Genomic DNA, 12,037 nt, shown 5'->3' on the forward strand with positions numbered 1-12,037 from the left:
GGTGGGGTGTGGCACAAAAATTTTCTGGCTCTATGAAACCGTAGTTAAGCTAATAATGTTTTACGGGGTCGTTGTGTGGTGGAAGGCCGTCGGAAAAACTACAGCTGGATATATGAGAGACCCAGATAAGGGACACTTTGAAATTCTCCACTTCTTCGATTCCATTTCTTAGAATCTAGACCACTGTCGTTTGAAGAGAGTGCAGTGAGCTTTTTTACGGATGGATCAAATTTAGAAGTCAGGGTAAGGAGGTGGAGTCTTCTGTCGGGAGCTCTTCATTAAGTCTAGTTTCAGAATACCAGATCACTATAGCGTCTTTCAAGATAAGGTGGCTGCTATCTAGGTAGAGGTAGATATACTGCTCCTCTTTAGCAACAGTTTCAAGTTCTATGATCCCTCTAACGACATGGTGTGTTTTGGCACCATTCAATAACCATTCATGCAAACAATCTATGTTTTAATGCATATCCAATCCCCACATGAGTCGCTAGGCTCATGTCGTAAACACGGCAACAGAAGAGTTCCAGGTGAGGCAACGAGGCTTCGAGGAAGTCTACCACTACGATGTGTTTAATCATTAAAGGTGGGTAGTTGCTACTTAGGTCCCGCTTTGTGTTTATAACCATCGCGGAAGCTACCACCTCGAATAAGGGTTAATTTCGACATGGGTCTAAACGTCAAGATTGGAAAGTCTACAATGGGTAACCGTGTATCAACATATCTCTCTGCTCCGGCAACCTACACAACAGATTTGGAGGTACAAAAGTCAACAACATTAACACGAATTCTATACCGGAAATCACAATTGAGGCCCTATGCTCCAGTGGGAAATACAGATATAACCTGATACGGCCTATCTTATCTTATAAGAGCGCAACGTAAATGAACACTCACCACCGCTTCTATCGTCTGTAACGTGAGATTTCCGCGAAAATTGGATTTTTCCGTAAAAACAAGGCAGCTGATTGCTCTCTTACAACGTAGGGTTACAATTCTCGATATTTTGTAGTAATTAATATACAAACTTGAAAATATTTGCATATTCTTAAACTTAATCAAAATCACAGACGAATACATTTATTTATAAATAAGTAGACTATTTTTTATTTACAAAATAAACTTGTATATATTTGTCTTATTCTTAAACTAACTCAAAATCACAATCGAATGCATTTATTTTTAGGTAGACTATTTTTAATACTTGGATTTTAGTGTTGAGATTTTACATTATGAAAAATTATAACTAAAAAACTAAATGTGTGCAAAATCATGTATACAGATTGAGCGATGGCAACATTGCTCAAATGTGAGCAAGAGAGAACAATTGTTTTCTACGTTGTCACTACGGGCATAACTTTTGACAAATTTTGTCTGATACGGACGGTAAGTACGGAAGGGTGGCACATCGTACACTAATTCCACAATAACGATCTGCTATTAAAGGCTGACGGAATGGCAGCTATAAGTAAGAAAAGAAAACTCGAATAATGAGTAATAAAACGTTTAGTTGTTGGAATTAGAAATAAAGATAAGTGTTTAGCCATTAAATTGGAACTTTTATTTAACAATCCAGTGATTGAACTCCAAAGTAGAGTTTCATCGTACCTGATATGTGGAGTAAATCCGTTACATTATTAAAAACGATTAGAGAGGTAAGTTAAATGTAAGGGATTGTGAGGAGAATGTAAGAATTCTTAAACAAGTTTCAAGTTATCAGTCCCCCAGATTTTATCACCATTTTGGACTTTTAGATACTTTGTGATTTTGTTGTTTTTCAAGACAGGTGATCGGATATTATTATGGTTACTAAAACTAGAATTGGATTTATCAAATTGATATAAATTAATACTACAGTTATAGTTTCCACCTCAATTGCATTTTGGTTGAAGTTTTGACATTCTGTATTATCGTTATCGTCTCAATCCGTAAAAAATATCGGTTGAAGTGTTTTCGATCTTCAACTTTATTGTGGTATTATGGTTTACAACTTAGTGCGGTTCATTTCGGAAACTTAATACATAATGGAAAAGGGGTAACTAAGCTTTAAAATAATTTCATACTATTTTTTTTTTAAATCGTCTTATTTTTACGCGTAGATTACAAATCCGTAAGCGGAAAGTGAATTTTTTCAATATTTCTATTTTGTTTCAAATTATTTAAAAAAAAATCGTTATTTTATTTTTTTTATAAATATGCATTAAAAATAAAAAATTGTGATACATTTAGTTTAATTATTTTATTATTTTCTTTGAAAAAATTACATATTGTTCATGTTTTTTGGGGTGTTTACTCCTCTTCTTCATAAACGTTTTTGAAACTTTATATTAAAATATCAGTGTTAGTGCACTTTTATTGTGATATTAATAATTACACATACTCTGCATCGTGATGAAAATTATCATTGAGGTTGAGAGCAGCAAAAAGAAGTTTGACGCGATTGAACTATGAACACCCCGGTTTTGGACCGACCAGGGTTATTTTTTTGAAGCGCGGCCGAAGGCCGCCAGTGCGGAAAGGAGTTCGACAATCTCCGATATTCGTCCATACCATCAGAACACGGCGCAAAAGAAATTGTGACTGTTACATTTCTTCAGTATATGTTTTTCATAAGAAAATGTTTAACACGCTGAACTGGTAATTACAGCTAAGTGATCTGAATTTTACAGAATTTTGCCGCTACAACAACAACAACTAAGTGACTTGAATATGTGATATGTGCAAAGTGTGTTAAATAAATTTTGAAAAATATACATAAATTATTGAAAACATGCACTTTCCGCTCACGGATTTGTAATCTACGCGTAAAAATAAGACGATTTAAAAAAAAAACATTTAATTTGTGAGGCCTCCTTAGTTGGGGGACCTAAACTGTACATTTACCATAAATATATACAAAAAATCAAGGTTACAACAAAATTAAAAAACTTTTCTAGCTCATGGAAAAAATATCCCAAAACTGGATTAGCCAAGTTACAATTTGAAAGCAGTAAAACAAAAATTACGAGCCTGTGTTAAATGTTACGAACATAAGGAGTCGATACAATATACCATTTCTAACAATGCACTTTTTGAGTAAAATTAAATATTTATCACGTTTTGCTTCTCTTCAGTCATTTGGGAATTATCCAATACAAACATATACAGTGTTCCATATTTATTAGAACCTCCTAAACAACTACAGAAATCGTTAAAATAATTTCCACTACATTGTTCATAACTACCGTTAGCAAGGAAAGGGAAAGTAGCGGCCAATGTTTGTGGAAATGTGCCTTCATCTCATTTAGCAAAAAGCTAAATGCTTCCTTATCTACACAAAACAAACTTTCGCCTCAAAATTAATCTATTCTATTCTATTCTATCTACACAAAACAAACTTTCTAACTAATGTCCACTTTAACATTAATTCCCCTTGAATTGTTTTAATTTTTCGTTTTTTTCCATTTTTTAGATTGGCAAAAAAGAGTTTGATTGCTATCAAGGTGAATTGATTTTACTTAAATTCAACGAGTGGAGTTACAAACAATAATTAAGGTATAAGATGTTTGCCCATGCCTGTCGAGGGATGACTGCTATAAAAACTGTTTTTATAATCGGTGAACTTATTTCTATTGGATATTGTAACGAATTTCTCGATAAATCGTCTACCTTGTAACTCAATCTTGAGTTCGACCACTGGATTGTTAAGTAAAAGTCCCAATTCAATGGCTATAAACTTATCTTTATTTCTATTTACAACAACTTAACGCTTTATTACTCATTATCCGAGTTTACAATTTCTTAGTTATACCTTAATTGGTCTTTACACGGCAGGACTTTAACTAGAACTGTATTCTGCAAAAGCCGGGAGCCTTATATATTAGAACGTTCCCAAAACATCACCACTCAAACATTCTGGCCACCATGAATTTCGCTATCTGCATGATTCTTAGAAATTGTCGAAAGCCTGTTTCTAGCTATCATCCGTGCTCGTCACAATACATATGTTTGATATACGGTTGTCTATGGTTACTATATTCCACTGTATAAACCCACAAGTAACAAAAGTATAAGCTGTTTTCTAAGAACCTACACAGCTGAGAACACCTGATCGAAATCTGCCTTTTTTGACACAGAAATGTATTTCTAATGGAACACATTAATGAAAACTTTCAAGAAAAGTTTCTTGCATATTTATTGCTTTACCTCACCATCTCTGCGGTAGCAATGTAAGCGCGTTTCCGATCTGTTTTGGATGCTCGGTTTTCATATATTCAGCCATATAACATTTTCGTATGTTCTAAATTAACCTACTTTTCATAACAAATATAACTAGAAAAAATATATATATATAAAATCTGGTACAATTCAGGAATAGTAATTACATTAACAATATGAGTCGAAATAATATATAATAAAATAAATATAATAAAATTAGATCCAATTCCATTGTATTCATCAAAAAATACAAGTCAAAACAATCTACTTGTACTAATTTCAACAAAAACCAAAATAATTAGAAAATACCAGGTGATATTCTGGAACAACAATAATATTAATAAAAACAATGTACTAAGTAATAAATAATATTTACACATGTAATAAAAAACATCCTTAAAGGGAAATATTTTAAAACATAACACGGCATCACATTATAGCAGAAATGAGGCATTTAGACGTTTTAGTAGTAGAATACTAGTAGGATACCCGTACCAAATGCGAAATTAGTACTTTAATATTTCGTATTAAGTGTGACATGTTTGCGTATGTGTTAGTGAAAACTTAGGATTGGTTACATGTAGATTTATACAAAGCTATAATCGCACTAGTTTCTACGGAATTGTATACGTCAGCTGTTTGATATGCCGCTGCCGTTTTCAAAATGTTCAAGAAACTGGCTTCAGGACGCCATTTGCAGACAAGGAAATTTCGTTGTCGCTACGTCGTGTAGTGCAGTCGTCTATGTGTTTAAAGCATAAGCATTCGGTGTATTTTGTTGCTGTGCACTGCTGCAGTTCCCTCATAGTATAAACCTACATATAATATATATATATTGTAGATTTATAGAAGAGAATGTTCTCAATGAGTAATAAACGCTTATATGAAGCAATTTTCTAGTTTAATTTGTAGTGTAATTAGCAGACAGGTATTTTATATACATTTTATTAATTTTTCTAATATATTTAAAAATTTAAATAACAGGATAAACATTTAAACTTTTTTTTAACTTCAACTGTCAAAATTTGGCTTTTAAACTTTTTAAAATGTAAAATTTATTTACACCATAGTAAAATTTTATATCCCAATTCAACATAGAGAAAAATGTTACTGATAGGGTTAAAGAAAATATGTATACGTTTTTATACGAACGTTTCCAATCGAATAGGACATTTTTTAATGCGCAGGAATCTAGTAATTTCAACAATCAGACAATTAATTTTTCGCACACTAACTACAAAGGAGTCACAACTCAAAAATTTTTAAAATTATTTTTTTCATTTATCACAATATACTTATCTACCTACCCAAGAAATTTCAGTCATCACTATCTTATTTAACTGGAAAATAACCGTTAGGTGCGTTGTTGTTGTAGTAGCGGCAAAAACATTATTGAACTAATTTTGAGGAATGGTGCCGAGTTGACAATCCTTGGACGCATAAAAATCCGGGTCCGTTCCGGTTACTTAGACTAGACTGTCGAGGGAACGGGTGTTAAGTAAGTCGTTTGCATCGTTTGTGCAGTATCAACTAAAAATCACTATTTGTAGTTAGGTCGCTAGTACTGAAATAAATCGTAAATTTTCCGCTGTATTCTGCGAACTTGTATCTCTTTGTCTGAAAAATGTGATTTTAATACAGATGAATTATTTGAAATGTGTCAATTTCGATGAAATAATTAAATTATCACGATGTTAATCGATGCCTTGACATAAAAATGTTTCTTAATTTTCCTGTTAAACTTAGTAAAACGCTCTTTAAAGAAGATATTCAACGTTATGGACGACATGACTGTAAAAAATTAATAATTTTTACAGTAAGTGTTATAAATCTGACGTCTAATCTTTGTTTTTGATCACTCTATTTTTGGTAATGTAAAAACATATGTTCTGGAAGGATATTTATATCATCTCCAATCTTCCTTTATATTAAAATATATTTACGAATAAAAAAAGAAAACACTTAAATCCCACACTATAAATCACTAAAAAATTTACAAAATAAACAAATAATAATTGAACAGGAATTTTATCCGATTCTAATTTTCTTGTTGTTAAATGCTTTATCAATTTTTTAATTTTTGATTATTAAATGAACTGATTTTGTAGTTCGTCGCAAACAGTCGGCTTTTATCTTTTTGTGCACTAAATCTAGTATTTGTATCTATATATAGCAACGCCGGCTACACCAATTAAAATTGATCCCATTAAATATCCTATAAGTTTAAGCTGAAAAGATAAAAACAAACATATATGTAATTAATATATTATGCTGATAGAAGAACAGACAGCAGATAAAACCAAACATATATGTAAATAATATATAATATAAGTACGTATAGGCGGTCTTCGATTTGCCAATCGGGCAGCAGTTGTGGTGCAACCCTGCTTTAACTTGTCTTCTGACTCATGCGAAATTGAATCTGTGTTCTGATTTCTTCTTCTTTTGCGTTAAATACGTTGCTGTAACCATTTTTCTATAAATTATTATAATTGATTTTAAGTCTTATGTTTTAAAAAAAGAAGAAAAAAAATGTATTTAAAATTCCATGTCATTTCTACCATTCACAATAGTGAAAGTGAGCTAAAATATGCAACACAAAACTTGGCAGCACTGAAGATTGAAGTTATACCAAGGTATCCGCATACGCTCCTGCTTCAATTCAACTCGATAAATTTGTTGGTGCTTTTACGTGTAAATTTTTGACAAGAGAGCAAAGAAATGACCAATCGAAATATATATAGCTATTACATATATTGCATGGATAAAATGATCCAAAACTCTTTGATTCGAGAGAGCGCTGTCAAAGTCCACATTTTTTATAACATTTGACAGTGGTGCTACTAAGGAAAGAAATAAGTTTTGATTGAATTTTTTAATGTATTTCTTGGGTATTTTTTGGTTTCCAATTTACAGAAAAATATACATAACTAAAATTAGTTTAACAAGCTAGATATCCTATATGACTTCTAAATATAAGTACATGTATTTTTTAATCACAAAAGATTTTCAAAATTAATGTTTAAAACTAAATTTAACAAAATATTTTAATATTTCAAAACACCTAAAAGTTTTAAATAACCTTAAAATTAACCTTATTTCTTTTTTTATACACTCTATAAATAAATCTTTTGATAATTTATTCGGAAGTTAAAGTTTACATAACATTTGCTCGGAATTCTAAGCAAAATATGTATATACGTTGACAATTGGTACTGCTTAACAAAACAATACTCTGCGACAAAATAACCGCTCTTTCTAAAAAACAAAACTATATTAAATCTCTTTAAATAAAGATTACAAATATACGTAAAAGTCAACAAAAAATCTGATCTCACAAATTACCTACTGATTTCGCAATTTATTTCTGCGGGATTCTTAGTGGTAGTTCATTGTTTTGCTTGTCATCTGTTCACTAGCTCATGAACTCGTGGTTTTTCTTGGCAGCACTGAAAGTTCATGAGCTCTCTCAGAAGGCAAAGAGAGGCTCTCTCAGAAGGCAAAGAGAGGAGTTTCGGATCATTTTATCTATGATATATTGTTAGAACATAGAAAGGGTTCAATTGTAAAATATTTAACACACATATTATTTATACATTTATACACTAAATGTCAAAATATGGCAATAAGACACGTAAAAAGTGGATAAAAGTGATGAAAGTTCTACATCTGAGGAGCTATACGACCAAAATTAGGGCATAACATTATTTTCAAATTATTGTTATAGTGTGTAAAAGAGTGAAATTGGACTACATGCACTCCTAGCTCAAAAAACCGTATATTTCGGTCAATATGTGTTTATTTAAATGAAATAATAATAACCAAACGATTACCCTCCTCCCGGTCAACCGACGTGATTGGCGCAATCCGCATACGTGCGGAATTAGCCGAGTCAGAAAAGGCAAGACAGTTTTTTAAATGTTGAGATCTAAAACTGCTCAGCTACAGCAACAAAAATTTCAACAGAGAAGATTTATAGTTACGATATAATAAATTGTTATATTTTCATTTATTAAGAGAAAACAATAAAGTCTTTTTTAAACTGCCTCGAAAAGCGAACCGGGATATTAAATTTATTTTCAGACAGGAGAAATCAAGGCCTTGGGATCCATGTTTCCACACAGGGATTGTATCGCCTCACTAGCACCCAGCAGAATTTTGGAATTTATCAACATGCTGGGCCTAGATGATTCGATATGACTTAGGGGAGGGCACAATAGACCATAGGTCGCTGTGCATACCTCAAAATTAATCTATTCTATTCCGTGTATATAACATCCGTATGCTTATGTTCCCTAAAACCCAATGATACATGGTTTACAAATTCAAGCAAGTTTGTTAGAGTCGATTTCCCTTTACGAAATCCATGCTGAGATGAGGAAATTAACGGAGAAATCGAAAAGGTTATATGGTCATTGATGATATGCTGAGATGAGGAAATTAACGGAGAAATCGGAAAGGTTATATGGTCAGTGATGATAGCTTCAAAAAGTTTAGGTATAATTGATAGTTTTGCGATACCTCTATAGTTTTCAATGTTGAAGGAAATATACCGTGTTTAAGTATTCTTGTCAAAGGCAAGTAAATATATTTGGCACTATTTTTTAGGAAGCATGAGGGTATCATGTCTGTGCCGTAACTAAAAGATGGCTTTAACTTATTTAAACTAAGTAGGACGTCTTTTTCAGAAATAATTAGATCGTTAATTAAAGTATTCGAACACAGCACGTGTTGATAACAAAAAATTTTGGAAGAATTATAACAGTAGTTTGAACGAAATTATGTGAATTAAATTAATTTTAAATAATTTCGCGCTGAATATAATTTCATTCATATCGGTCTAGACCTTGGTCTATCACCCCTATAACGCCATCAACTCTTATTAGAGTAGATTGAAACTGCTCTGGGGTTTCAAGTAGACTGGCTTCTGCCTTACGCAAACAACAATCTGAAACAGTTAATGTCCAACGCAAGCATAATGGCAACTATAATCCGACAGCTTTCCGCAATAGTAACATCAAATCTCATATTACTAATATAATGACTTCCGATTAGCTGGTTGATTTTTTCTTCATATATAACAAATATATACACAATACATTAAATAGAGTCCCGTTAGTTATGTGATATATGAGTACATCTAATTTGATAAAAAAAGAAGCAAAATTTGGTAATGGAACTAGGTGAGTCTATGGCTTATAATATAAGTTAGGGAGATACAAAATATTAGAGAAAAAAGATTTTATTCCATTCACGGGTTCTTCGAAAAATTAATTTTGAGTTCATTAGCAAGATTTTTTAGTAAAAACTTTGTCGACACCTGAAAATATTTCACCGCCTTAGAGCCTCAACAGTTGCGAGATATTTTTAATAATTATTTTTCAATACCAATGTAATTAAAAAAATATGTTGTCCAAGATAAATATGATCCGACAAACGGAAACCCAACAATTTACTAATTTAATATGTGATATATTTTTGAATAACACAGTTTTGATAGCGTGATATGTCATAATTGTTGGCTACTTGGTATCAAAAAGGATTTGGCAACAATCTGTTTAAAAATTTATACCAATTGCATACCTTCGAGCTTTCAATGTTTTGTTGCTTCTGCGGTTGTTTATGCTTCTGTTCAAGTTTTTTTGCTTGTCCCAGCATTTTTTGATACATTTCTTTTTCGTTGTGTTCTTCTCTGCGTGCTTTGATTATCAACTTTGCTAAGTCCTGTGTAATAAAATTAGTTCAATATGTTTACAACAAAACTATTAATAGCACAAACCTGCTGTATTGCTTTACTATCTGGTTCGAATGTAGCAGCCTTTTGTAATAAAATAATAGCACCTTTCGTATCTCCTTTTCCTTCGAGAATCTTTTCAATGAGTTACGTTTAGATTATTTATGAAATAATGCAAAATGAAGATTATTATATACTTACTCGTCCCTTTCGATACAAAGCCTTAGAATTGCTTGGCTGGCAACGTAGTACGTTCTCTACCGACTTCAAAGCAGCATCAAACGCTGAAATTTTTATTTGAGCCATTGCCAGATTATTGTAGACAACCAATCTATCCTCGAGTAATGTTTGCAAATCGCTATTAGAAAACTTATACACAGAAAGGTAAATATGTATTTAAATAAGTACAAATATGTACTCACTTCCAAATCTTCCTTATCGAACATAGAATCAGGATCACCATCGCGATCATCCAAGAATTCTAGTGCACGCCTATACAACTGAATAGCCGTATTGTATTCATTACGGTTATACCAGAAGTTTGCCCGTTCCTTTTTACGTGTTCTATATGTATATAATACATTAATGATTAAAATATATATATATATAAGACAACATGGTGTTAATATTACTAACCCGTAATTCCTGCGTACTTCAAAGGACTTTAAATCCGAAAAATCCTCATTTTTACAATTTAGTAAATGTACTTCATATATTAGCTGTAGAAATTTAGAAAAAAATTATCAGTTATTTGTACTAAAATAATAGTTCAAATTTGATTGACAGAATATTAACATAATACCGGATGGATCTCAATGAATTTTAATTCACCAGCTTTCCGAAAGCCTTTTGTTTTCTTCTACCCGGCAATATGTATAGAGGAGTTTCAAAGTGTAAGTTTGTATACGGTATATTATTTTTCTTACTGTTGAATCTGCAGGCACGCTGGCGCTTTCATTTTCATCATTTTTTAAACCAAGGCTACCATAAGCAAATCTTGCATCGATAGTAACTTCAGCAACTTCGCCAATGTTCATTAAAGGAATAACCATGTCGAGTCCTTGTACAACCTAAACATTAAAATGTTATTATAAAATATATACAGCAATATAAATCCGGAAACCTCGTAATCGCCAACGTGAATTTGATAATTTTCCTTTTTCTCAACAACGATTCCATTAGGCATTCGACCATTAAATGTAACTGTTACCAGATCTCCTCTTGCTGGCCGAGCAATTAGTTGAGACTGTTTTATAACACGTTTAACTAACTGGCCATTACCTAACACATCACACGGCTCATTATCTCCAATTGAAACACCAACTCCACTCCCTTCAAGTTTAATATTTTCTTGCTGATTTTTTGCATTTTTAGTCCCAATTTGAAAGCTGTCTTTTTCCTCTCCTTTAACATCCGATTCTTTTACATGTGCTGATTTAGTTTCTAATTCGTTTATATTGGAAAGGTCCTCAAATGAACTACTACTGGATTTTTCAGTGTCCATTGTATGCAATGTACTTTAAAGTAGGTTTCTACTGAAAACGACAAATTATGGTAAATTATTTTCATGCGGATAAAAGGTATTATTCTCAATACCTAGAGTAAAGCGCGTTCTAAATATTGCACCAATTTTAATAAACTATATTGTGGTCTACAAAATATTCTATGAACTTACAAAGGAATTTTTTTACTAAACCAATTCAATTTGTGGAAATTCTTAATTTTCCTTCGTCAGCACGCAAAATTCAGCATACAGCTGGTCAGCAATATATCAGTTTTACGATAGTAAATATATATCGTTACCGAAGAGTTCGATACAATTTAAGGGTAACTTCTAAACTAACAACTACATTGCGCGCGTAAGCGTGGGATACGATTTGGGTATGGGTACGTATTAGATGGCATTCAATGGGTACGTATTAAATGGCATTCGATATACCATCCCACGATTTCAAGGTTAAGAGGGGTATGGTTGGATAGAGGAGATTCTCCAGATAAAGAGCAGAGAATTTTCAATTGAAAATTAATACTACTTAGCATGGCATCACAAAAGATTTCATCATATAAATTTCAATTTCGCGTTTTCTTTCATTTTCATTGTTTTCCAAT

At 32.1% G+C, this 12,037-nt stretch overlaps 1 protein-coding gene and 1 long non-coding RNA gene across 7 annotated transcripts; one reads left to right on the plus strand and one right to left on the minus strand.

The window, feature by feature from the left end:
• Nucleotides 1-1,340: 1,340 nt before the first annotated feature.
• LOC138856857 (uncharacterized) lies at nucleotides 1,341-5,086 on the plus strand. Of its 2 annotated transcripts, none has more exons than XR_011395823.1 (2): nucleotides 1,341-2,032; nucleotides 3,449-5,086. It is a non-coding gene; the product is annotated as an uncharacterized lncRNA (long non-coding RNA). The 2 variants fall into 2 exon arrangements; XR_011395822.1 differs by having other exon boundaries at nucleotides 1,341-1,652.
• A 995-nt stretch (nucleotides 5,087-6,081) lies between these two features.
• zda (peptidyl-prolyl cis-trans isomerase zonda) lies at nucleotides 6,082-11,718 on the minus strand. 5 transcript variants are annotated; one of them, XR_011395821.1, is made up of 10 exons: nucleotides 11,525-11,706; nucleotides 11,052-11,463; nucleotides 10,855-10,998; nucleotides 10,565-10,647; nucleotides 10,351-10,492; nucleotides 10,130-10,297; nucleotides 9,974-10,063; nucleotides 9,778-9,918; nucleotides 6,530-7,722; nucleotides 6,082-6,422 (listed from the first exon to the last, which is right to left on the minus strand). XR_011395821.1 is itself a non-coding variant. In XM_070107667.1 (9 exons), the coding sequence occupies exons 2-9, from the start codon at nucleotides 11,430-11,432 to the stop codon at nucleotides 6,345-6,347; spliced, it is 1,227 nt and encodes a 408-aa protein (XP_069963768.1). In that variant the 5' UTR covers nucleotides 11,433-11,460; nucleotides 11,604-11,718; the 3' UTR covers nucleotides 6,082-6,344. The 5 variants fall into 5 exon arrangements, 4 of the variants coding, with proteins under 4 accessions (XP_069963768.1, XP_014095636.1, XP_069963767.1 ...); XM_070107667.1 differs by lacking the exon at nucleotides 6,530-7,722 and having other exon boundaries at nucleotides 11,052-11,460; nucleotides 11,604-11,718; XM_014240161.3 differs by lacking the exon at nucleotides 6,530-7,722 and having other exon boundaries at nucleotides 11,604-11,718.
• Nucleotides 11,719-12,037: the final 319 nt, after the last annotated feature.

The sequence above is a fragment of the Bactrocera oleae genome, chromosome 4 (assembly GCF_042242935.1).
Source record: "Bactrocera oleae isolate idBacOlea1 chromosome 4, idBacOlea1, whole genome shotgun sequence".
NCBI classification, from domain to species: domain Eukaryota; kingdom Metazoa; phylum Arthropoda; class Insecta; order Diptera; family Tephritidae; genus Bactrocera; species Bactrocera oleae.

What these genes read in the sequence shown, in the direction of transcription:
- zda (XM_070107667.1), bottom strand. Translation starts at nt 11,432, where the DNA reads ATGGACACTGAAAAATCCAGTAGTAGTTCATTTGAGGACCTTTCCAAT. An exon ending in TCGATAAGGAAGATTTGGAA is followed by an intron (nt 10,298 to 10,350) that starts GTGAGTACATAT and finishes TCTGTGTATAAG; the next exon opens with TTTTCTAATAGCGATTTGCA. An exon ending in AAAACATTGAAAGCTCGAAG is followed by an intron (nt 6,423 to 9,777) that starts GTATGCAATTGG and finishes TTATCTTTTCAG; the next exon opens with CTTAAACTTATAGGATATTT.